Source organism: Salmo trutta, chromosome 4 (genome assembly GCF_901001165.1).
Source record: "Salmo trutta chromosome 4, fSalTru1.1, whole genome shotgun sequence".
NCBI classification, from domain to species: Eukaryota; Metazoa; Chordata; class Actinopteri; order Salmoniformes; family Salmonidae; genus Salmo; species Salmo trutta.
Window position 1 is genome coordinate 65,306,341 of NC_042960.1, and position 23,787 is coordinate 65,330,127.

General features: G+C 45.2%; 2 protein-coding genes across 2 annotated transcripts in view; one reads left to right on the top strand and one right to left on the bottom strand.

The window, feature by feature from the left end:
* LOC115192881 (dual oxidase 2-like) overlaps window positions 1–18,449 on the bottom strand; it is a 38,188-nt gene extending 19,739 nt beyond the window's left edge. Inside the window, exons 1-12 of the mRNA XM_029751809.1 lie at window positions 18,209–18,449; window positions 17,980–18,063; window positions 17,667–17,831; window positions 17,150–17,337; window positions 14,650–14,851; window positions 13,448–13,614; window positions 12,698–12,761; window positions 7,569–7,665; window positions 4,947–5,037; window positions 4,230–4,332; window positions 1,875–2,047; window positions 1,246–1,421 (exon numbers count right to left, since the gene is read on the bottom strand). Of these exons, the coding sequence (XP_029607669.1) occupies window positions 1,246–1,421; window positions 1,875–2,047; window positions 4,230–4,332; window positions 4,947–5,037; window positions 7,569–7,665; window positions 12,698–12,761; window positions 13,448–13,614; window positions 14,650–14,851; window positions 17,150–17,337; window positions 17,667–17,831; window positions 17,980–18,063; window positions 18,209–18,275 (1,577 nt within the window). The 5' untranslated portion in view covers window positions 18,276–18,449. The remainder of the gene's footprint in view (window positions 1–1,245; window positions 1,422–1,874; window positions 2,048–4,229; window positions 4,333–4,946; window positions 5,038–7,568; window positions 7,666–12,697; window positions 12,762–13,447; window positions 13,615–14,649; window positions 14,852–17,149; window positions 17,338–17,666; window positions 17,832–17,979; window positions 18,064–18,208) is intronic.
* On the top strand, window positions 18,315–23,576 carry LOC115192880 (dual oxidase maturation factor 1-like). The gene is made up of 8 exons (XM_029751808.1): window positions 18,315–18,359; window positions 19,704–19,871; window positions 20,185–20,242; window positions 20,480–20,614; window positions 21,619–21,826; window positions 22,142–22,359; window positions 22,640–22,833; window positions 23,368–23,576. Exons 2-8 carry the CDS (start codon window positions 19,725–19,727, stop codon window positions 23,425–23,427), a joined length of 1,020 nt encoding a protein of 339 aa, XP_029607668.1. The 5' UTR covers window positions 18,315–18,359; window positions 19,704–19,724; the 3' UTR covers window positions 23,428–23,576.
* The last annotated feature ends 211 nt before the right edge of the window (window positions 23,577–23,787 follow it).

Genomic DNA, 23,787 nt, shown 5'->3' on the forward strand with positions numbered 1-23,787 from the left:
TTATTTCATTAGTACTTACGTTATGAAAGGTATCCCTCCAGGCATTCAATTTACATTTGACATTTTAGTAATCTAGCAGACTCTCTTATCCAGAGCCACTTACAGTAGTGAGTCATTTAGCAGACTCTCTTATCCAGAGCCACTTACAGTAGTGAGTCATTTAGCAGACGCTCTTATCCAGAGCCACTTACAGTTAGTGCATTCATCTTTAGATGGAGCTAGATGAGACAACCACATATCATAGTCATAGTCAGTACATTTCACCTCAATAAAGAAGTTATCAGCAAACTCAGTGCTAGTAGGAAAAGTTTGTATAAAAGGGTAAAGGTTAGGCTTCCAGACGTTTTCAGGAAGATGGGCAGGGACTCTGCTGTCCTAGCTTCAGGGGGAAGATGGACAGGGACTCTGCTGTCCTAGCTTCAGGGGGAAGATGGGCAGGGACTCTGCTGTCCTAGCTTCAGGGGGAAGATGGACAGGGACTCTGCTGTCCTAGCTTCAGGGGGAAGATGGACAGGGACTCTGCTGTCCTAGCTTCAGGGGGAAGATGGACAGGGACTCTGCTGTCCTAGCTTCAGGGGGAAGATGGGCAGGGACTCTGCTGTCCTAGCTTCAGGGGGAAGATGGACAGGGTCTCTGCTGTCCTAGCTTCAGGGGGAAGATGGGCAGGGACTCTGCTGTCCTAGCTTCAGGGGGAAGACGGGCAGGGACTCTGCTGTCCTAGCTTCAGGGGGAAGATGGGCAGGGACTCTGCTGTCCTAGCTTCAGGGGGAAGATGGACAGGGACTCTGCTGTCCTAGCTTCAGGGGGAAGATGAGGAGGGACTCTGCTGTCCTAGCTTCAGGGGGAAGATGAGGAGGGACTCTGCTGCCCTAGCTTCAGGGGGAAGATGGACAGGGACTCTGCTGTCCTAGCTTCAGGGGAAGATGAGGAGGGACTCTGCTGTCCTAGCTTCAGGGGGAAGATGGGCTGGGACTCTGCTGTCCTAGCTTCAGGGGGAAGATGGGCAGGGACTCTGCTGTCCTAGCTTCAGGGGGAAGCTGGTTACACCATTGGGGTGCCAGGACAGAGAAGAGCTTTGGCATGGGCTGAGTGGGAGCTGACCTCCTTTTCAGAATGAACGAACGTGAGAAAGCCAGGAAATAAATCGAGGTTCAAATGACAGTAACAGTTTCATATGATTAATGAATGTATGTATGAGGTGTACATTTTACATGACCTATTTACATATTTGACATTCCTTCCTACCCATTTTGTGTGTTCTCGAACCAGAAGCGGTCCCCGTTCCTGATGCGGTTCAACTGATCCAGTATGATAGAGGAGAAGACCTGACCAGGACCGTCCACAGACTCCAGGAGACCCCCAGGAAACAGCTCCAGTTTAGAGATATCCCCGTCATACAGGTCTGATAGGTCCCTGAATAACTAGAGATACAGAACGGGTAGAGATGGAATTGAGAGGGTATGGTAGGTTATTCACTCTAGTATAGGTTATTTGGCCAGTGGTTTGAGTCCCCACTCTTTGGCTCAACTCTCCCTGCCTGGTTACATTTATGTTTTAGTCATTTTGTGTGACGTATACCAACCACATACACTATCACGATCATTGGCAATTAAAATATAAATGGTCAGTAGTACATAAGGATTTAATAACACATTCACATCACTGTGGCTCAGTTGGTAGAGCATGGTGTTTGCAACGCCAGGGTTGTGGGTTCGATTCCCACGGGGGGCCAGTACGAGAAAATAAATGTATGAAATGTATGCATTCACTACTGTAAGTCACTCTGGATAAGAGCGTCTGCTAAATGACTAAAATGTAATGTAAAAATGTACATAAAGCATTTATAAGCAGTACGTAAGCAGTTCTGAACATACCTGTGGGTTGGTGATGTTGAGCTGTGGGTTTATGTCTCCCCACCTCCCCACAGGGGCCAGGCCCAGCCCCTCTCTGACCTGGTTGTAGCTGGGCAGGCCAAAGTCCCGGCCTCTCTGCACCGTCAGAGCAACCAGGTCTGACCGCGAGAAACGCAGAGGACCGTACATGTAGTCTGGTGGGTGGAGAAAAACCACTATCAGTAAAATTTAAATCATGTATTATTGTTGTATTGAGAACACACCTTTCTTAAAGTCAACAAGTATAATGCATTATGATGTGGTTGTAATGCATTATGATGTGGTTGTAATGCATTATAATGTGGTTGTTATGCATTATAATGTGGTTGTTATGCATTATGATGTGGTTGTAATGCATTATGATGTGGTTATAATGCATTATGATGTGGTTGTTATGCATTATGATGTGGTTGTTATGCATTATGATGTGGTTGTAATGCATTAGGATGTGGTTGTTATGCATTATAATGTGGTTGTTATGCATTATGATGTGGTTGTTATGCATTATGATGTGGTTGTTATGCATTATGATGTGGTTGTTATGCATTATGATGTGGTTGTAATGCATTATAATGTGGTTGTTATGCATTATGATGTGGTTGTTATGCATTATGATGTGGTTGTTATGCATCATGACGTGGTTGTTATGCATTATGATGTGGTTGTAATGCATTATGATGTGGTTGTTATGCATTATAATGTGGTTGTTATGCATTATGATGTGGTTGTTATGCATTATAATGTGGTTGTTATGCATTATGATGTGGTTGTTATGCATTATAATGTGGTTGTTATGCATGATGATGTGGTTGTTATGCATTATGATGTGGTTGTTATGCATCATGATGTGGTTGTAATGCATTATGATGTGGTTGTAATGCATTATGATGTGGTTGTTATGCATTATAATGTGGTTGTTATGCATTATGATGTGGTTGTTATGCATTATAATGTGGTTGTTATGCATTATGATGTGGTTGTTATGCATTATAATGTGGTTGTTATGCATGATGATGTGCTTGTTATGCATTATGATGTGGTTGTTATGCATCATGATGTGGTTGTAATGCATTATGATGTGGTTGTTATGCATTATAATGTGGTTGTTATGCATCATTATGTGGTTGTTATGCATTATAATGTGGTTGTTATTCATTATGATGTGGTTGTTATGCATTATAATGTGGTTGTTATGCATGATGATGTGGTTGTTATGCATTATGATGTGGTTGTTATGCATCATGATGTGGTTGTAATGCATTATGATGTGGTTGTAATGCATTATGATGTGGTTGTTATGCATTATAATGTGGTTGTTATGCATTATGATGTGGTTGTTATGCATTATAATGTGGTTGTTATGCATTATGATGTGGTTGTTATGCATTATAATGTGGTTGTTATGCATGATGATGTGGTTGTTATGCATTATGATGTGGTTGTTATGCATCATGATGTGGTTGTAATGCATTATGATGTGGTTGTTATGCATTATGATGTGGTTGTTATGCATCATGATGTGGTTGTAATGCATTATGATGTGGTTGTTATGCATTATGATGTGGTTGTTATGCATTATGATGTGGTTGTAATGCATTATAATGTGGTTGTTATGCATTATGATGTGGTTGTTATGCATTATGATGTGGTTGTTATGCATCATGACGTGGTTGTTATGCATTATGATGTGGTTGTAATGCATTATGATGTGGTTGTTATGCATTATAATGTGGTTGTTATGCATTATGATGTGGTTGTTATGCATTATAATGTGGTTGTTATGCATTATGATGTGGTTGTTATGCATTATAATGTGGTTGTTATGCATGATGATGTGGTTGTTATGCATTATGATGTGGTTGTTATGCATCATGATGTGGTTGTAATGCATTATGATGTGGTTGTTATGCATTATGATGTGGTTGTAATGCATTATGATGTGGTTGTTATGCATTATGATGTGGTTGTTATGCATTATGATGTGGTTGTAATGCATTATGATGTGGTTGTTATGCATTATGATGTGGTTGTTATGCATTATGATGTGGTTGTTATGCATTATGATGTGGTTGTTATGCATCATGACGTGGTTGTTATGCATTATGATGTGGTTGTAATGCATTAGGATGTGGTTGTTACGCATTATAATGTGGTTGCAATGCATTATAAGACTTTTCATAAGCAACTACTTGTCCTCTTCATGTTTGAAGGTCTACATAAAGCACGGCCATCCCTCCACTGACCCTCTAAAGAGGAAGTGAGAGGTTTCTGCCTTATGATCAGTGGACACAAACTATTCTGAAAATATATGATGATGATGATGTGATGGAAATTGACCTCTTAAGTCCTCCACAACCATGTTGTCCTCTCTCTCTGCGATCTGGGAGGCCATGCCCATAATCAGATGGTCTATGTCCTGGCCTGACTTCAGGTTGGGGTTCTACAACAGACAATCAGAGAGGTTTGTTTGAAACATGTCATTCAGTTTCTCTAATAGAAATGTCTCAACGAAAGGTGCTGTCTTGCCACCTCCTATGGCTGTTGGCTATACGGATCTGAGACCAGTCTACATGAAGGCTATACACAGATCTGAGACCAGTCTACATGGAGGCTATACAGATCTGAGACCAGTCTACATGGAGGCTGTATACAGATATGAGCCCAGTCTACATGGAGGCTATACACAGATCTGAGACCAGTCTACATGGAGGTTATATACAGATCTGAGACCAGTCTACATGGAGGCTATACAGATCTGAGACCAGTCTACATGGAGGCTATACAGATCTGAGACCAGTCTACATGGAGGCTATACAGATCTGAGACCAGTCTACATGGAGGCTATACAGATCTGAGTCCAGTCTACATGGAGGCTATATACAGATCTGAGACCAGTCTACATGGAGGCTATACAGATCTGAGACCAGTCTACATGGAGGCTATACAGATCTGAGACCAGTCTACATGGAGGCTATACAGATATGAGACCAGTCTACATGGAGGTTATACAGATATGAGACCAGTCTACATGGAGGTTACATGGCATATTTTTACCTGACGGTTCCAGAAGCTGTTACACATGCGAATGGCTGAGGACGTGCTTCCATCGATGTTGACAACCTTCTGAAAGTGGCAAGTTCTGTTTCTGTAGCCAAAAGAAGGTATGAAAAATTAATGATGACACAAATTACATGCAGCTGTTGAAATATGAATGCTGACACAAACACTGCATTTGGGACCATGTTTTTTAGTACATAACAACAAACCGGCCCCAAAAGAGCCTTATAGAGATATTTACTCTGCTAGCAATAGTGTACAGTATTGAATTGAAGGGGTAGCCTGGTGGAACCATACAATACAAGTGTTTTAATAGCCTGTTGAATGCAGCATGATCGCCTGATAGCTCTACCCTCCTGTAGGTTTACACTCTGACCCTGTTCCTGGAGAGACACCCTCCTGTAGGTTTACACTCTGACCCTGTTCCTGGAGAGATACCCTCCTGCAAGTTTCCACCCCAACCCTCTTCCTGGAGAGACACCCTCCTGTAGGTTTACACTCCAACCCTGTTCCTGGAGAGATACCCTCCTGTAGGTTTACACTCCTACTCTGTTCCTGGAGAGCTACCCTCCTGTAGGTTTTCACCCCAACCCTGTTCCTGGAGAGCTACCCTCCTGCAGGTTTTCAACCCAACCCCAGTCCATGGAGAGCGACCCTCCTGCAAGTTTTCACCCCAACCCTGTTCCTGGAGAGCTACCCTCCTGTAGGTTTTAACTCCAACCCTGTTCCTGGAGAGAAACCCTCCTGTAGGTTTTCGCTCCAACCCTGTTCCTGGAGAGCTACCCTCCTGTAGGTTTACACTCCAACCCTGTTCCTGGAGAGCTACCCTCCTGTAGGTTTACACTCCTACTCTGTTCCTGGAGAGCTACCCTCCTGTAGGTTTTCACCCCAACCCTGTTCCTGGAGAGCTACCCTCCTGCAAGTTTTCACCCCAACCCCAGTCCATGGAGAGCGACCCTCCTGCAAGTTTTCACCCCAACCCTGTTCCTGGAGAGCTACCCTCCTGTAGGTTTTAACTTCAACCCTGTTCCTGGAGAGAAACCCTCCTGTAGGTTTTAACTCCAACCCTGTTCCTGGAGAGAAACCCTCCTGTAGGTTTTAACTCCAACCCTGTTCCTGGAGAGCTACCCTCCTGTAGGTTTTCACCCCAACCCTGTTCCTGGAGAGCTACCCTCCTGTAGGTTTTAACTCCAACCCTGTTCCTGGAGAGCTACCCTCCTGTAGGTTTACACTCCTACCCTGTTCCTGGAGAGATACCCTCCTGTAGGTTTTAACTCCAACCCTGTTCCTGGAGAGAGACCCTCCTGTAGGTTTTAACTCCAACCCTGTTCCTGGAGAGCTACCCTCCTGTAGGTTTACACTCCTACCCTGTTCCTGGAGAGCTACCCTCCTGTAGGTTTTCGCTCCAACCCTGTTCCTGGAGAGCTACCCTCCTGTAGGTTTTAACTCCAACCCTGTTCCTGGAGAGCTACCCTCCTGTAGGTTTTCTGCCCAACCCTGTTCCTGGAGAGCTACCCTCCTGTAGGTTTTAACTCCAACCCTGTTCCTGGAGAGCTACCCTCCTGTAGGTTTACACTCCTACCCTGTTCCTGGACAGCTATCCTCCTGTAGGTTTACACTCCTACCCTGTTCCTGGAGAGCTACCCTCCTGTAGGTTTACACTCCTACCCTGTTCCTGGAGAGATACCCTCCTGTAGGTTTTAACTCCAACCCTGTTCCTGGAGAGCTACCCTCCTGTAGGTTTTTGCTCCAACCCTGTTCCTGGAGAGCTACCCTCCTGTAGGTTTACACTCCAACCCTGTTCCTGGCTAGCTACCCTCCTGTAGGTTTTCGCTCCAACCCTGTTCCTGGAGAGCCACCCTCCTGTAGGTTTTCGCCATAACCCTGTTCCTGGAGAGCTACCGTCCTGGAGGTTTTAACTCCAACCCTGTTCCTGGAGAGCTACCCTCCTGTAGGTTTTAACTCCAACCCTGTTCCTGGAGAGATACCCTCCTGTAGGTTTACACTCCAACCCTGTTCCTGGCTAGCTACCCTCCTGTAGGTTTTAACTCCAACCCTGTTCCTGGAGAGATACCCTCCTGTAGGTTTACACTCCTACCCTGTTCCTGGAGAGCTACCCTCCTGTAGGTTTACACTCCTACCCTGTTCCTGGAGAGGTACCCTCCTGTAGGTTTTTGCTCCAACCCCAGTTCTAACTAACCTGATTCAGCTTATAAACCATCTAATTAGTAGAATCAGGTGTGCTAGATTAGGATCGGAGTGTGAACCTACAGGAGGGTATCTCTCCATGAACAGGGTCAGAGTATAAACCTACAGGAGGGAAGCTCTCCAGGGTCAGAGTGTAAACCTACAGGAGGGAAGCTCTCCAGGGTCAGAGTGTAAACCTACAGGAGGGTATCTCTCCATGAACAGGGTCAGAGTGTAAACCTACAGGAGGCAAGCTCTCCAGGGTCAGAGTGTAAACCTACAGGAGGGTATCTCTCCAGGGTCAGAGTGTAAACCTACAGGAGGGTATCTCTCCAGGAACAGAGTCAGAGTGTAAACCTACAGGAGGGTATCTCTCCATGAACAGGGTTAAAGAGTGGCCTGCTCCTGACAGTGGAGGCTAGTCATCAGTACCTCATATAGACACCAGGTGGGGCCATCGTGGTGGCAAAGCGGATGGCAGCAGCCTGGAACTCAGGTGAGATCCCTGGATCCACAAACTTCTGGTAGCCTGCAGGAGACAAGACAGACAGAGAACAATGACACGGGATGTAATACTGTTAAACTGCTCTAAAATGGAAGAGATGGAGTCTCCAAAACCATTGTCATAGGTACAGCATGTATGTGTCTGCCCACTGTACAGGAAGCATTTTTTAACATTGTGAAAGATTACAGGGAAAGGACTACTGCTAAGAGGCGGGAGGTAGCCTAGTGGTTAGAGTGTAGAGGCGGGAGGGTAGCCTAGTGGTTAGAGTGTAGAGGCGGGAGGGTAGCCTAGTGGTTAGAGTGTAGAGGTGACAGGTAGTCTAGTGGTTAGAGTGTAGAGGTGACAGGTAGTCTAGTGGTTAGAGTGTAGAGGTGGCAGGTAGTCTAGTGGTTAGAGTGTAGAGGCGGGAGGGTAGCCTAGTGGTTAGAGTGTAGAGGTGACAGGTAGTCTAGTGGTTAGAGTGTAGAGGTGACAGGTAGTCTAGTGGTTAGAGTGTAGAGGTGGCAGGTAGCCTAGTGGTTAGAGTGTAGAGGTGACAGGTAGTCTAGTGGTTAGAGTGTAGAGGTGACAGGTAGTCTAGTGGTTAGAGTGTAGAGGTGGCAGGTAGTCTAGTGGTTAGAGTGTAGAGGTGGCAGGTAGCCTAGTGGTTAGAGTGTAGAGGTGGCAGGTAGTCTAGTGGTTAGAGTGTAGAGGTGACAGGTAGTCTAGTGGTTAGAGTGTAGAGGTGACAGGTAGTCTAGTGGTTAGAGTGTAGAGGTGACAGGTAGTCTAGTGGTTAGAGTGTAGAGGTGACAGGTAGTCTAGTGGTTAGAGTGTAGAGGTGGCAGGTAGCCTAGTGGTTAGAGTGTAGAGGTGGCAGGTAGTCTAGTGGTTAGAGTGTAGAGGTGACAGGTAGTCTAGTGGTTAGAGTGTAGAGGTGACAGGTAGCCTAGTGGTTAGAGTGTAGAGGCGGTAGGGTAGCCTAGTGGTTAGAGTGTAGAGGCGGGAGGGTAGCCTAGTGGTTAGAGTGTAGAGGCGGGAGGTAGCCTAGTGGTTAGAGTGTAGAGGTGACAGGTAGCCTAGTGGTTAGAGTGTAGAGGTGGTAGGTAGTCTAGTGGTTAGAGTGTAGAGGTGACAGGTAGCCTAGTGGTTAGAGTGTAGAGGTGGTAGGTAGTCTAGCGGTTAGAGTGTAGAGGCGGGAGGGTAGCCTAGTGGTTAGAGTGTAGAGGCGGGAGGTAGCCTAGTGGTTAGAGTGTAGAGGTGACAGGTAGCCTAGTGGTTAGAGTGTAGAGGTGGTAGGTAGTCTAGTGGTTAGAGTGTAGAGGCGGGAGGTAGTCTAGTGGTTAGAGTGTAGAGGTGGCAGGTAGTCTAGTGGTTAGAGTGTAGAGGTGGCAGGTAGTCTAGTGGTTAGAGTGTAGAGGTGACAGGTAGTCTAGTGGTTAGAGTGTAGAGGTGACAGGTAGCCTAGTGGTTAGAGTGTAGAGGTGACAGGTAGTCTAGTGGTTAGAGTGTAGAGGTGACAGGTAGCCTAGTGGTTAGAGTGTAGAGGTGACAGGTAGCCTAGTGGTTAGAGTGTAGAGGTGACAGGTAGCCTAGTGGTTAGAGTGTAGAGGTGACAGGTAGCCTAGCGGTTAGAGTGTAGAGGTGACAGGTAGCCTAGTGGTTAGAGTGTAGAGGTGACAGGTAGCCTAGTGGTTAGTGTGTAGAGGTGGCAGGTAGCCTAGTGGTTAGAGTGTAGAGGTGACAGGTAGTCTAGTGGTTAGTGTGTAGAGGTGACAGGTAGCCTAGTGGTTAGAGTGTAGAGGCGGGAGGGTAGCCTAGTGGTTAGAGTGTAGAGGTGGCAGGTAGCCTAGTGGTTAGAGTGTAGAGGTGGCAGGTAGCCTAGTGGTTAGAGTGTAGAGGTGACAGGTAGTCTAGTGGTTAGAGTGTAGAGGCGGGAGGGTAGCCTAGTGGTTAGAGTGTAGAGGCGGGAGGGTAGCCTAGTGGTTAGAGTGTAGAGGTGGCAGGTAGTCTAGTGGTTAGAGTGTAGAGGTGGCAGGTAGCCTAGTGGTTAGAGTGTAGAGGTGACAGGTAGTCTAGTGGTTAGAGTGTAGAGGCGGGAGGGTAGCCTAGTGGTTAGAGTGTAGAGGTGGCAGGTAGTCTAGTGGTTAGAGTGTAGAGGTGGCAGGTAGCCTAGTGGTTAGAGTGTAGAGGTGACAGGTAGTCTAGTGGTTAGAGTGTAGAGGCGGGAGGGTAGCCTAGTGGTTAGAGTGTAGAGGTGACAGGTAGCCTAGTGGTTAGAGTGTAGAGGTGACAGGTAGTCTAGGGGTTAGAGTGTAGAGGCGGGAGGGTAGCCTAGTGGTTAGAGTGTAGAGGTGACAGGTAGTCTAGTGGTTAGAGTGTAGAGGCGGGAGGGTAGCCTAGTGGTTAGAGTGTAGAGGTGACAGGTAGCCTAGTGGTTAGAGTGTAGAGGCGGGAGGGTAGCCTAGTGGTTAGAGTGTAGAGGTGACAGGTAGTCTAGTGGTTAGAGTGTAGAGGTGACAGGTAGCCTAGTGGTTAGAGTGTAGAGGTGACAGGTAGTCTAGTGGTTAGAGTGTAGAGGTGACAGGTAGTCTAGTGGTTAGAGTGTAGAGGTGGCAGGTAGTCTAGTGGTTAGAGTGTAGAGGTGACAGGTAGCCTAGTGGTTAGAGTGTAGAGGTGACAGGTAGCCTAGTGGTTAGAGTGTAGAGGTGACAGGTAGCCTAGTGGTTAGAGTGTAGAGGTGACAGGTAGCCTAGTGGTTAGAGTGTAGAGGTGACAGGTAGCCTAGTGGTTAGAGTGTAGAGGTGGCAGGTAACCTAGTGGTTAGAGTGTAGAGGTGACAGGTAGTCTAGTGGTTAGAGTGTAGAGGTGGCAGGTAGCCTAGTGGTTAGAGTGTAGAGGCGGGAGGGTAGCCTAGTGGTTAGAGTGTAGAGGCGGGAGGGTAGCCTAGTGGTTAGAGTGTAGAGGTGACAGGTAGCCTAGTGGTTAGAGTGTAGAGGTGACAGGTAGTCTAGTGGTTAGAGTGTAGAGGCGGGAGGGTAGCCTAGTGGTTAGAGTGTAGAGGTGACAGGTAGCCTAGTGGTTAGAGTGTAGAGGTGACAGGTAGTCTAGTGGTTAGAGTGTAGAGGCGGGAGGGTAGCCTAGTGGTTAGAGTGTAGAGGTGGCAGGTAGCCTAGTGGTTAGAGTGTAGAGGTGACAGGTAGTCTAGTGGTTAGAGTGTAGAGGTGACAGGTAGTCTAGTGGTTAGAGTGTAGAGGTGGCAGGTAGTCTAGTGGTTAGAGTGTAGAGGTGGCAGGTAGTCTAGTGGTTAGAGTGTAGAGGCGGCAGGTAGCCTAGTGGTTAGAGTGTAGAGGTGACAGGTAGTCTAGTGGTTAGAGTGTAGAGGTGACAGGTAGCCTAGTGGTTAGAGTGTAGAGGTGACAGGTAGCCTAGTGGTTAGAGTGTAGAGGTGACAGGTAGTCTAGTGGTTAGAGTGTAGAGGCGGGAGGGTAGCCTAGTGGTTAGAGTGTAGAGGTGACAGGTAGCCTAGTGGTTAGAGTGTAGAGGTGACAGGTAGTCTAGTGGTTAGAGTGTAGAGGTGGCAGGTAGCCTAGTGGTTAGAGTGTAGAGGTGACAGGTAGTCTAGTGGTTAGAGTGTAGAGGTGGCAGGTAGCCTAGTGGTTAGAGTGTAGAGGTGGCAGGTAGCCTAGTGGTTAGAGGTGACAGGTAGTCTAATCAGAAACTTTCTGTCCAAAAATGACGCAGAAAAGTTGATCCATGCTTTTGTTACTTCTAGGCTCGACTACTGCAATGCTCTACTTTCCGGCTACCCGGATAAAGCACTAAACAAACTTCAGTTAGTGCTAAATACGGCTGCTAGAATCCTGACTAGAACCAAAAAATTTGATCATATTACTCCAGTGCTAGCTTCCCTACACTGGCTTCCTGTTAAGGCAAGGGCTGATTTCAAGGTTTTACTGCTAACCTACAAAGCATTACATGGGCTTGCTCCTACCTATCTTTCCGATTTGGTCCTGCCGTACATACCTACACGTACGCTACGGTCACAAGACGCAGGCCTCCTAATTGTCCCTAGAATTTCTAAGCAAACGGCTGGAGGTAGGGCTTTCTCCTATAGAGCTCCATTTTTATGGAATGGTCTGCCTACCCATGTGAGAGACGCAGACTCAGTCTCAACCTTTAAGTCTTTACTGAAGACTTATCTCTTCAGTAGGTCCTATGATTAAGTATAGTCTGGCCCAGGAGTGTGAAGGTGAACGGAAAGGCTGGAGCAACGAACCGCCCTTGCTGTCTCTGCCTTGTCGGTTCCCCTCTTCCCACTGGGATTCTCTGCCTCTAACCCTTTTACAGGGGCTGAGTCACTGACTTACTGGTGTTCTTCCATGCCGTCCATGGGAGGGGTGCGTCACTTGAGTAGGTTGAGCCACTGACGTGGTCTTCCTGTCTGGGTTGGCGCCCCCCCCTTGGGTTGTGCCGTGGCGGACATCTTTGTGGGCTATACTCGGCCTTGTCTTCGGACGGTAAGTTGGTGGTTGTAGATATCCCTCTAGTGGTGTGGGGGCTGTGCTTTGGCAAAGTGGGTGGGGTTATATCCTGCCTGTTTGGCCCTGTCCGGGGGTATCATCGGATGGGGCCACAGTGTCTTCTGATCCCTCCTGTCTCAGCCTCCAGTATTTATGCTGCAGTAGTTTATGTGTCGGGGGGCTAGGGTCAGTCTGTTACATCTGGAGTATTCTCTTGTCTTATCCGGTGTCCTGTGTGAATGTAAATATGCTCTCTCTAATTCTCTCTTTCTTTCTTTCTTTCTCTCGGAGGACCTGAGCCCTAGGACTACCTGGCATGATGACTCCTTGCTGTCCCCAGTCCACCTGGCCATGCTGCTGCTCCAGTTTCAACTGTTCTGCCTGCGGCTACGGAACCCTGACCTGTTCACCGGACGTGCTTGTTGCACCCTCGACAATTACTATGATTATTATTACTCTCTCTCTCCCCCTCCCTCCCCCTCTCTCTCTCTCCCTCCCTCTCTCCCTCCCTCCCTCCCTCTCTCTCTCTCTCTCTCTCTCGCTCTCTCTCTTACCCTGGTATGGAGGCATTGTCTTCTCCCCCAGGAATCCAGGCAGCCATTCGTAGAAGGCAATATTCTGTAAAAATAAAAAAAATACAATATTATTCATTTTACTTGTCAAGTGTTTGTCAATACACAGGATAATTACATTGGTGCTAAACCAGAAGGAATAAGAGATGACGCAGTCACACAGACACCCTCCGCTAATACCATTTAATCCAGTCACACAGACACCCTCCACTAATACCATTTAATCCAGTCACACAGACACCCTCCACTAATACCATTTAATCCAGTCACACAGACACCCTCCACTAATACCATTTAATCCAGTCACACAGACACCCTCCACTAATACCATTTAATCCAGTCACACAGACACCCTCCACTAATACCATTTAATCCAGTCACACAGACACCCTCCACTAATACCATTTAATCCAGTCACACAGACACCCTCCACTAATACCATTTAATCCAGTCACACAGACACCCTCCACTAATACCATTTAATCCAGTCACACAGACACCCTCCACTAATACCATTTAATCCAGTCACACAGACACCCTCAACTAATACCATTTAATCCAGTCACACAGACACCCTCCACTAATACCATTTAATCCAGAAACCCACGACCACCTGGCATTGATGTAACTAACAACACTCTTTCCTGGTCATGTGACATGCTATATTACTGTAAATAACCACTAAATGACCAGCTATGTGTTGGTTGGATTACAGCAGACTTTTCCTAGTACCTGGAACGTGGCGACCACGGTCTTCCTGGCGTTTTGAAACAGGTCTTCGTCCGACCACGACGAGTGTTTCTCACTAAGCTGGGAGGCGATGTAATTGTGGTAGCGAAACCACACGATCCCCTCGGCCATGGTGAACACATTCTCGTTGCCCCAGGCGTTACCCAACTCTGGAGGGTGGGAACGAAGAAACAAAAAGGGTTTACTCTGGCTGCACGTTTGGCTGTTGACCTGCAGTATCGACTGTATGACAGGGTTGGGGTCATTTCCATTTGAAATCAGTCAATTCAGGAAGTAAACTGAAATTCCAGTAATTGACTGAGTAGAAACTGAACCCAACCCTGGTATATAAATGTTTATAAGCAGTATTAACTGTCCTGAGAATAAAGTATTTTCAGTGATTCTTTAGATGTGCCGATATCTTTTTCTCTCTGACCTCCTTAAAGGGGTTGATATCTTTATTATAAGTTATTACTCAATGTTTCTGAGCATATCTTCGTAGTCTTGTGCCAGTGCCAAGGCATGAATGTAATGGAGTCACACCCAACTGATCAGGAGCAGGAAGTTTTACACAGCTTGATCATATCTAGTTCTTGTGTCAATATCTTTATATCCATTAACAGTTTTGTATTTTGTTTTGTATTTCCTTATTGTATTCTTCGTCATTAGTGAAGTGTCTTGTCAGATCAACTTGCATTATGTAGCTTTACTGTGCAAGTCCATTGTCACGGACTACCGGGATTGTGGAGTAACTGATCCCATGATGTGTAATCAGCTACATGTTATCTGATTACATTCAATAAAATCAACTTTAATCAGGTACATTACCAGCCAAAATATAATGAAAAAAAACCCCACATGATTACTTCTTGGATTTCTTTTAAATTCAGAAAGGATTGTTTGTTAAAATGTTTTAAAATACATTATGACACCTTTCTGTTTTCTCAATGACATTCAGATCAGCATCGAAAAAAGGTGCACGTTTATATTTGTTCCACCTGAGCGAGTCTGACCACAAGTTAAGAGACCACTATGACGACACACCAAATGTGTTTCATTGATCTTTTTTTGTCTTATTCTTATACCTCTTAAGGGGAATGTAATCCAAAAGTAAAAGTAATCAGATTACATTACTGAGTTTTGGGTAATGAAGAAGAAGATGAAGAAGATGAAGAAGCAGAAGAAGACAACGAGCATCTACTCACCATAGAGTCCCTCGGGTTCATGTTGACCAGTGGAGGGATCAGCAGCACTCCACATGAGGCTCGTGCTCCCGCTCCTCTTGGGCATGTCCAACTGCTCCCCCGAGGATAGGAGACCTCCAGAGAAACTCCTCAGGGCGTCAGACCAGGAACTAGATGGGCCGTAGATAGAGCTGCCGTCCAGCCATGCTGTCACCAGGTTCACCTACGTAACATGACATGACATAGCGACGCTATCACCAGGTTCACCTACATAACATGACATGACATAGCCACACTGTCACCAGGTTCACCTATATAACATGACATGACATAGCCACACTGTCACCAGGTTCACCTACATAACATGACATAGCCAAGCAGTCACCGGGTTCACCTACATAACATGACATGACATGACATGTTTCACCTAATAACATGACATGACATGACATAGCCACACTGTCACCAGGTTCACCTACATAACATGACATAGACACACTGTCACCAGATTCACCTACATAAAATGACATAACATGACATAGCCACACTGTCAATAGGTTCACCTACATAACATGACATAACATGACATAGCCACGCTGTCACCAGGTTCACCTAATAACATAACATAGCCACACAGTCACTGCGTTCACCAACATAACATGACATAACATGACATAGCCACTTCACCAGGATCACCTTTATGAAACATTACATGACTTAACATGACATAGCCATACAGTCACCAGGTTCACCTACAGGTGTTATGATAAAATGTATGTAATTTTGGATTTATTACTTGATTATTATGCCCGACAGATGTCCAACAGACTGACCATGTAATCACTGAAATATGACCAACTGGTCTTACCTTGTGGCATTATGCTCCTGTCTGGCTCAGTTCATAAGGACATTGCACTAACAATGCCAAGATAGCGGGTTCAACGAATGTATAAACTCATTAAGCATCTGTTATAGTACCTGTCTGTCTGTTATAGTACCTGTCTGTCTGTTATAGTACCTGTCTGTTATAATACCTGTCTGTCTGTTATAGTACCTGTCTGTCTGTTATAGTACCTGTCTGTTATAGTACCTGTCTGTCTGTTATAGTATCTGTCTGTTATAGTACCTGTCTGTCTGTTATACTACCTGTCTGTCTGTTATAGTACCTGTCTGTTATAGTACCTGTCTGTTATAGTACCTGTCTGTCTGTTATAGTACCTGTCTGTTATAGTACCTGTCTGTTATAGTACCTGTCTGTCTGTTACAGTACCTGTCTGTTACAGTACCTGTCTGTTATAGTACCTGCCTGTCTGTTACAGTACCTGTCTGTTATAGTACCTGTCTGTTATAGTACCTGTCTGTTATAGTACCTGTCTGTCTGTTACAGTACCTGTCTGTTATAGTACCTGTCTGTTATAGTACCTGTCTGTTACAGTACCTGTCTGTTATAGTACCTGTCTGTCTGTTACAGTACCTGTCTGTTACAGTACCTGTCTGTTATAGTACCTGTCTGTCTGTTACAGTACCTGTCTGTTATAGTACCTGTCTGTTATAGTACCTGTCTGTCTGTTATAGTACCTGTCTGTCTGTTACAGTACCTGTCTGTTATAGTACCTGTCTGTCTGTTATAGTACCTGTCTGTCTGTTACAGTACCTGTCTGTTATAGTACCTGTCTGTCTGTTACAGTACCTGTCTGTTATAGTACCTGTCTGTTATAGTACCTGTCTGTCTGTTACAGTACCTGTCTGTTACAGTACCTATCTGTTATAGTACCTGTCTGTCTGTCTGTTACAGTACCTGTCTGTTATAGTACCTGTCTGTCTGTTACAGTATCTGTCTGTTACAGTACCTGTCTGTTATAGTACCTGTCTGTCTGTTATAGTACCTGTCTGTTATAGTACCTGTCTGTTATAGTACCTGTCTGTCTGTTATAGTACCTGTCTGTCTGTTATAGTACCTGTCTGTTAAAGTAACCTATTACCTGTGGATATTACCTGTGTGGGGGGGTTATTACCTGTGTGCGGGGATTATTACCTGTGTGTGGGGGTTATTACCTGTGTGCAGGGGTTATTACCTGTGTGCGGGGGTTATTACCTGTGTGGGGGGGTTATTACCTGTGTGTGGGGGTTATTACCTGTGTGCGGGGGTTATTACCTGTGTGTGGGGGTTATTACCTGTGTGGGGGGGTTATTACCTGTGTGTGGGGGTTATTACCTGTGTGCGGGGGCTATTACCTGTGTGTGGGGGTTATTACCTGTGTGTGGGGGTTATTACCTGTGTGGGGGGGTTATTACCTGTGTGTGGGGGCTATTACCTGTGTGGGGGGGTTATTACCTGTGTGCGGGGGTTATTACCTGTGTGGGGGGGTTATTACCTGTGTGTGGGGGTTATTACCTGTGTGTGGGGGCTATTACCTGTGTGGGGGGGTTATTACCTGTGGATATTACCTGTGTGCGGGGGTTATTACCTGTGTGGGGGAGTTATTACCTGTGGATATTACCTGTGTGCGGGGGTTATTACCTGTGTGCGGGGGTTATTGGGGCTCTGGCTGGAGTGTTTGTCCCAGGGCCCCCTCTGGAAGGGCAGTAGGACCCGGCCAGCACGGTGGGGGTCAAAGACTGGGTCTCCCTCTGGGACGGGGATGTACATGAACTCAGGGGGACAGCCGGGGGGACGGGAGTCTAGCATCTCAAACATGACATGGTACCCTGAACAGGCAATGGAGAAATATACTGTATATAACATTTGACTTAAAGCCTGCTGCAGCTATAATGCTGTATAACTTGTATTTTATAATGAGGCTGTTATTTAGTCTGGATCATTATAAAATGGTAATAAGACATTATTATAGAATCTCAAAGGGGGTCACACATATTTAAAATGTGTTAGAATCATCTTACTATGCATTAGTATAACCGGGTGACTATGGCAACCTCACCTCAATTATTTAGGTTCATTTCATAATGCAATTTTTTTTTTTTTAAACAATACCTCCTGAATGTCATTATACCATAGTGAACAATAAACATTGACTTACCGAAGAACACAGAGAGTACGGTCTGGTTGTGTGCGGAGGGCAGACCCGAGTGGCCCCTGGCCGTCACATCGCTGATTTTGCGCGGGTTGGGGAGCTGTGGTTCCTGCAGAGGCTGGAGCACCCCGTCAGAGTAACGCGCGGGCAGCAGTCGCACCAGGGGGGAACCTGCACCCGCACACACTTCCGTGAGTTCCATCATCTAGCAACAATGCAACTTATGGTTTTCTATAATCGCATCCTTATATCTTTAAATATTCATATTTCAAATGGTTTATATTGTCAGTTATATTGTCAGATTTTGTGAGAAACTTACCAACAGCTCCTCGACTGTGATAGGCTAAATTGTTATACCAGCCGTCATATCGCTGGACTTCCCAGGTGACTTTAGACTGAGCATCTAAACAGGTGGATTTATAGATAGACACTTTCAGTGTGGTAGTCAAATTGAGGACTTTTTTTTATCAAACTTATTTATCTAGATGAGATATTTTCCGTGGGTTTTAACCGAATAATTTAAAGTAACTAGTTACAGGGCTACTTACGTTCAACGTTAAAGGCAAGCACTGCCAGCGCGGTCAGGATACTCCAGATCGGTTTACGCAGATCCATCGATGCGAGAGATGCAACTGCAATGCACTCTGAGCCAGTCAAGAGTCTAGTCGAGGAGCACTTGTGTGGAAAGGCCAGGGTCAGGTAGGAAAACACTGGGCTAAATCTTTACATAAAATAATCTTTACCTCGCATTTTAGTTTTGATTGGTAATGTGTAAAAGCAATGTGGGTATCAGTGCTTCATAAATTAAATTGTCACTCTAACGTAGAGAAGAAGTGTTTTGGTTGGAAGCGATAAAGAATCCTTTAATTAAACAAGAAGAGGACAATTGGTTGATTTACTCTAAAAAGCCTATTTTGAATAGACAGATAAGTTTGTTACATACCCTAATTGTTGTGGATGAAATGTCACGCGCACTGAAGAATCAGAACAATTCAAAAATGTAGTTGATAGCCATACAATATAGCCTATTGCTACAGAGAAGGATAGTTTACAGTGTCGATGACCCAAGTTCTTACAAATGACTGACACATGCGTTTCCTTGATGGACTGGTCATCACCGGTTAACACACCCCTTATTCTAAAGAATACCAATAAATTCATCCTTAAAGATAAACAAAAGACATAGACTATAAAAGAGAAGTCTGTCGCCTTCGTGCGTTACGTTCGTTCTTCTCATCCTTCTGCTACTGTCTTGATCTGCTCTAGTAACTTTTATACACTTAAAGGTGAGTATTATTTTAAGCATATATATTATGCATTATGCAGGGTAGCCTAGTGGTTAGAGCGTTGGACTAGTAACCGGAAGGTTGTAAGATCGAATCCCCGAGCTGACAAGGTACACATTTCTCGTTCTCCCCCTGAAGAAGACAGTTAACCCACTGTTCCTAGGTTGTCATTGAAAATAAGAATTTGTTCTTAACTGACTTGTCTAGTTAAATAAAGGTAAAATTAAAAATATATATCGCACACTGGCATGTTAGTATGGTTCCGAGGTAGATAGAATAGTTTTGGGGGGGGGGGGGTTTGTGTGTGTTTGCTTTGCTATTTGTTTGTTGCTTCCAAAACGAGTCGAGTTTGAGATGGGTTGGTCTTTGTCCTTGTAGTTTGCCAGGGAGGGTAAACTTGAGTGCAAGAGTATCCACTTACTGTACCCATTGACTGTACTGTACCTGACACTGTTTAGTTTGCATGTGCTTTCAATCTCAACAGTGGTTTCTTAAGGCACTTTGTATTTTACAATAATAAAAAAAAAATGTATGTTGAATGAAAAATTCAGAAAACAGTCAAATTCATTTGATAATTGAAACAATTCATATTTTTACTTAAGTTTCACTTTTTAAATGATGTAACATTCTCATTCCTCAGTGTACAGTATCCCTACTATACAGTAAGGAACGGATGTGCTAATCTCTGGATCTTTAGACAGTAACTGAGACACCCTGCTCTCCACACTGTCCCTTCTGTCACGCTGTCTGCTCTCAGCCCCGGAGATCCTGAGGAAAGATGACTTTCTACGATGGCATTTACCCATTCTACCCCCTACAAAGAACCTCCTTTATCTTCAGCACCCACCTCCTCACCATTATCCTGGTCTTCCTGGTCCTCACGGTCAGCTTCCTTCTTATTCTGCCAGGTATCAGAGGCAAGTCGGTGAGTATAATGAACTGGTGAAACCCTAACTATGGATTCATTCATATTAATGCCGACAGAAGTGGAATCTTCAGATTCCATCCATCTTCAGATTCCATTTCTGTTGGCGCTAATATGAGTACAACATTATGACGTCATACAAAATTGTAGATAATAAAATTTCTCAATGTAAAAATGCATATTTAAACATATTATTTACCCTCGGAATGTGATTGAGATAAACTGGATTAATAAACCTGAGTTAAGAATTTATGGATGTGAGATCTGTCAGTAAGTCACCCCCCCCCCCCCCCCCCTCCTCTCTCTCTTCTAGAGACTTTTCTGGATGTTCAGAATCATCATCAGTTTATTCATAGGCATTGTGATAGTGGGTAAGTACCTATAACTGGAAATTGATAGACATTTCCACGTCACATGACATCTATTGCAACACGTCCAATGACTGGCAGTCATTGGATTCAAATCTTCTTATCTTATTGCCCTAATAAAAAGACCGATTCTGATAGACTGAGAGGATGTTGATTATTTCACACGTCCATAACGGCTAACTGTTTGTTTCCTATTATGTCTGTAAGTGTGTCATCTCATCTCATTTCATATCATCTCAGCACTGAATTTCACCAGTGACTGGGCTGAAGCCAGAACCACCACCAACACCACCTACAAGTCCTTCAGCAGCGAGGAGGTGAACGCTGAACTGGGACTGCACATAGGACTGTATGGTATTAACATTACTTTAAAAGGTAAGCCCGTAGAATTAAAACGTAATATTATTATTTATTTGTTTACAGTATTACACCTGTATATATTGTCCTTTTCTGCAGCGTTGAATGTTCTGTATATGTTACCTGGGGAATAATCTCTCGTCGACAGATGCACCTAACATAACTGGTATCGTAGTGTCTGTCAAGAGACTGTGATGCGACAACGCAATTCCGCAAGATTATTGTTCTGGGTTTTTTGTGATTGCTTAAGGATAATATTGAATACAGCTACTATACCCCTTTAAGTCATCTTATGTTTGATAGCATTCCACTGTTTTTTACTGTCATGCATTTGAATATGGAGTACATGGAGAAAGACGGACACAAGGCTAAAGTTTTGATACAGTATGTGACACATAGGGTTGTTATGGTGATCCTTCCCTGTGGCTCAGTTGGTAGAGCATGGTGTTTGCAACGCCAGGGTTGTGGGTTTGATTCCCACGGGGGGCCAGCACAGAAAAAAAAGTATGAAATGAAATGAACTCACTACTGTAAGTCGCTCTGGATAAGAGTGTCTGCTAAATGACGTAAAATGTGTTCCTGACCCTGCCACACCGGGGGGATGATCACAAGTCATGTAACTTGTAATATGTGTTATGTGAATTAATATATTTTTTTGTTTTCGTGTCAAATCGCCATTTGGCGACCCATCCCTTAAGGCAGGGGAGGGCAACTCCCTTCCTTCGAGGGCCTGATAGGTGTCATACTCCACCCCAGCCCTAGCAAACACACCTGATTTAAACTAATTGCATTTTTGACTGAAGATCATGATTAGGTGATTATTGGAGTCAGGTGTGTTAGCTGGGGCTGGGGCAAAAGTGTGACACCAATCAGGCCCCCGAAGACTGGAATTTCCCACCCCCCAATCCATTAAGGGATTCATTAACACATTAAACAAACATCACAATGATTCTTACAAGGATTCTTACAAGTGCATGGATTATAACCGCCATTGTCCTCTATGGTCCACTCTGTCCCTCCAGGGAATCCTGTGAATCAACTCAACGAGACCATCAACTACAACGAGATGTTTGCGTGGAAAGACACCATCGATGAGGAGTACGGGGACGCCTTAGAGAGAGGTCTACCTAACCCCATCCTCTATATCGCTGAGAAGTTTACCCTCAACAACCCATGTGGCCTCATCTACCAGTATAGATACTCTGGGCGCTATGCCTCGGCCACCCTCTGGTAAGATTAGCCATATAAAAAGAAATAGTTCTCTGAGACACCGGTCTCAATCTAAACATATATACCTGTAGATGTTTTCAGTGAGACATTGCTCCTCAAACTTTGAGTCAGAATTCGAAGGTAGTGGATATTTGACCACCAGGTATCCAGAGGTTAAGGTTAGGCATTGGGATCGAAAATGGTCGCGACCCCTAGTTTGGAAAACGCCAGGGTAAGGGTTAAGGTTAGGCAATAGGTTAACAAACCGCCATTGAGAACGGTACAAATTCTGCCGGCTGTACATACACATATACCAAATTTAACTGGCCTCCACAGGACAGCGTTCTGCTGCTGGCTGGTAGCCAACGTGCTGTTCTCCATGCCTGTCATCCTGTACGCCGGCTACATGATGGTGGCCACCGCCGCTTTCATCTTCTTCTCCATGGCCTCCTTCTCCACCATCATGAACCTGCCTACCTGTCTGTTCACCATAGGCACCTCTGGAGCCTTCCGGACAGAGTACAGCGGTTCTTTCTGGCTGGCGCTGGTCACAGGTAAGGAAAGGTTCACCAGAGCCCAAGGCTCTTTCCTCAATTCATCTTTCCTCAATTCCTTTGTGTCCTCTCTCCTAGCCTCCATCTCAAAAATGCATTGGAAGTGAAGGTTTGAGGGAAAGGGACCTTGGACCTTCTCCAAATGTGCGTTTTGAGAAGGAGGTGAGGAGAAAGGACGCTAGGATCAAGGAAAAATGAATTGAGAAAGATCCCAGTTATCCACACCAATGACAACATTTAACGAAAATGTTGCTTAAAAGGCATCCATCTTGTTTTCCAGGTGTGCTGTGTTTAATCATTGGAGTCCTGGTGGTTCTGTTGGACTGTCTGATCCCTGGGAAGATACGAGAGGCCTTCAGTGTCGGGGTGGACAACGACGAAGATGAGGAGGTTTATTTTGGAGAGGGATACCTGAACTCCAACTTCCTGGCAGGAGTAACCACCACACCTTTGACAACCTTAGTGCTTCCTACAGTAAGTCTCTGTCAGTTTAATGAGATGAAGTACTGTAGGTCCAGTATGATCTCTCACAATCATCATCACTAGCCGTGGTCCAGGTTGATCTCTCACGATCATCATCACTAGCTCTGGTCCAGGGTGAGCTCTCACGATCATCATCACTAGCTCTGGTCCAGGGTGAGCTCTCACGATCATCATCACTAGCTCTGGTCCAGGGTGAGCTCTCACGATCATCATCACTAGCTCTGGTCCAGGGTGAGCACTCATGATCGTCATCACTATCTCTGGTCCAGGGTGATCTCTCACGATCATGATCACTAGCTCTGGTCCAGGGTGATCTCTCCCGATCATGATCACTAGCTCTGGTCCAGGGTGATCTCTCACAATCATGATCACTAGTCTATTAAAGTCTATGACATTCATTTTGGCTATCTTCTCAAAAAGAACAGCATTTATTTTCCAACTCTGCTACATAAGTACAGTAATAGGGAATAGTAATTATTGATTTAACTGTAAATAATGTTATTTTCTTCTTCTTATGTGTTCCAGGATGAAATTCGGAATGTCAGCCGCCAACCATCACTCCAGGAGCTGTCAGTCAGAATGTAACGGAGTCGGATTTATAACCTCCTATCCCCTGCTTGAAATGTCTCCACCCGCGCTATCGAATCGCTAGCTTTTTGGCAGCGTAGTTGGCTAAGACGTTGTCAAGGAGGGGGGGTCAAGTGTGTTTGCGGGTCAGAGGTCCCAGGTTCTAGGTGTGAGCTGGATGGGGAGGAAGTGGTATGGCTAAGCTAGCACGGTGATGGAGGAAGTGGTATGGCTACGCTAGCATGGTGAGGGAGGAAGTGGTATGGCTAAGCTAGCATGGTGAGGGAGTGGTATGGATACGCTAGCACGGTGAGCTAGGAAGTGGTATGGCTGAGCTAGCACGGTGAGGGAGGAAGTGGTATTGCTAAGCTAGCACGG

What these genes read in the sequence shown, in the direction of transcription:
- LOC115192880 (XM_029751808.1), top strand. Translation starts at nt 19,725, where the DNA reads ATGACTTTCTACGATGGCATTTACCCATTCTACCCCCTACAAAGAACC. An exon ending in TATTAACATTACTTTAAAAG is followed by an intron (nt 20,615 to 21,618) that starts GTAAGCCCGTAG and finishes CTGTCCCTCCAG; the next exon opens with GGAATCCTGTGAATCAACTC. An exon ending in CTGGCTGGCGCTGGTCACAG is followed by an intron (nt 22,360 to 22,639) that starts GTAAGGAAAGGT and finishes CTTGTTTTCCAG; the next exon opens with GTGTGCTGTGTTTAATCATT.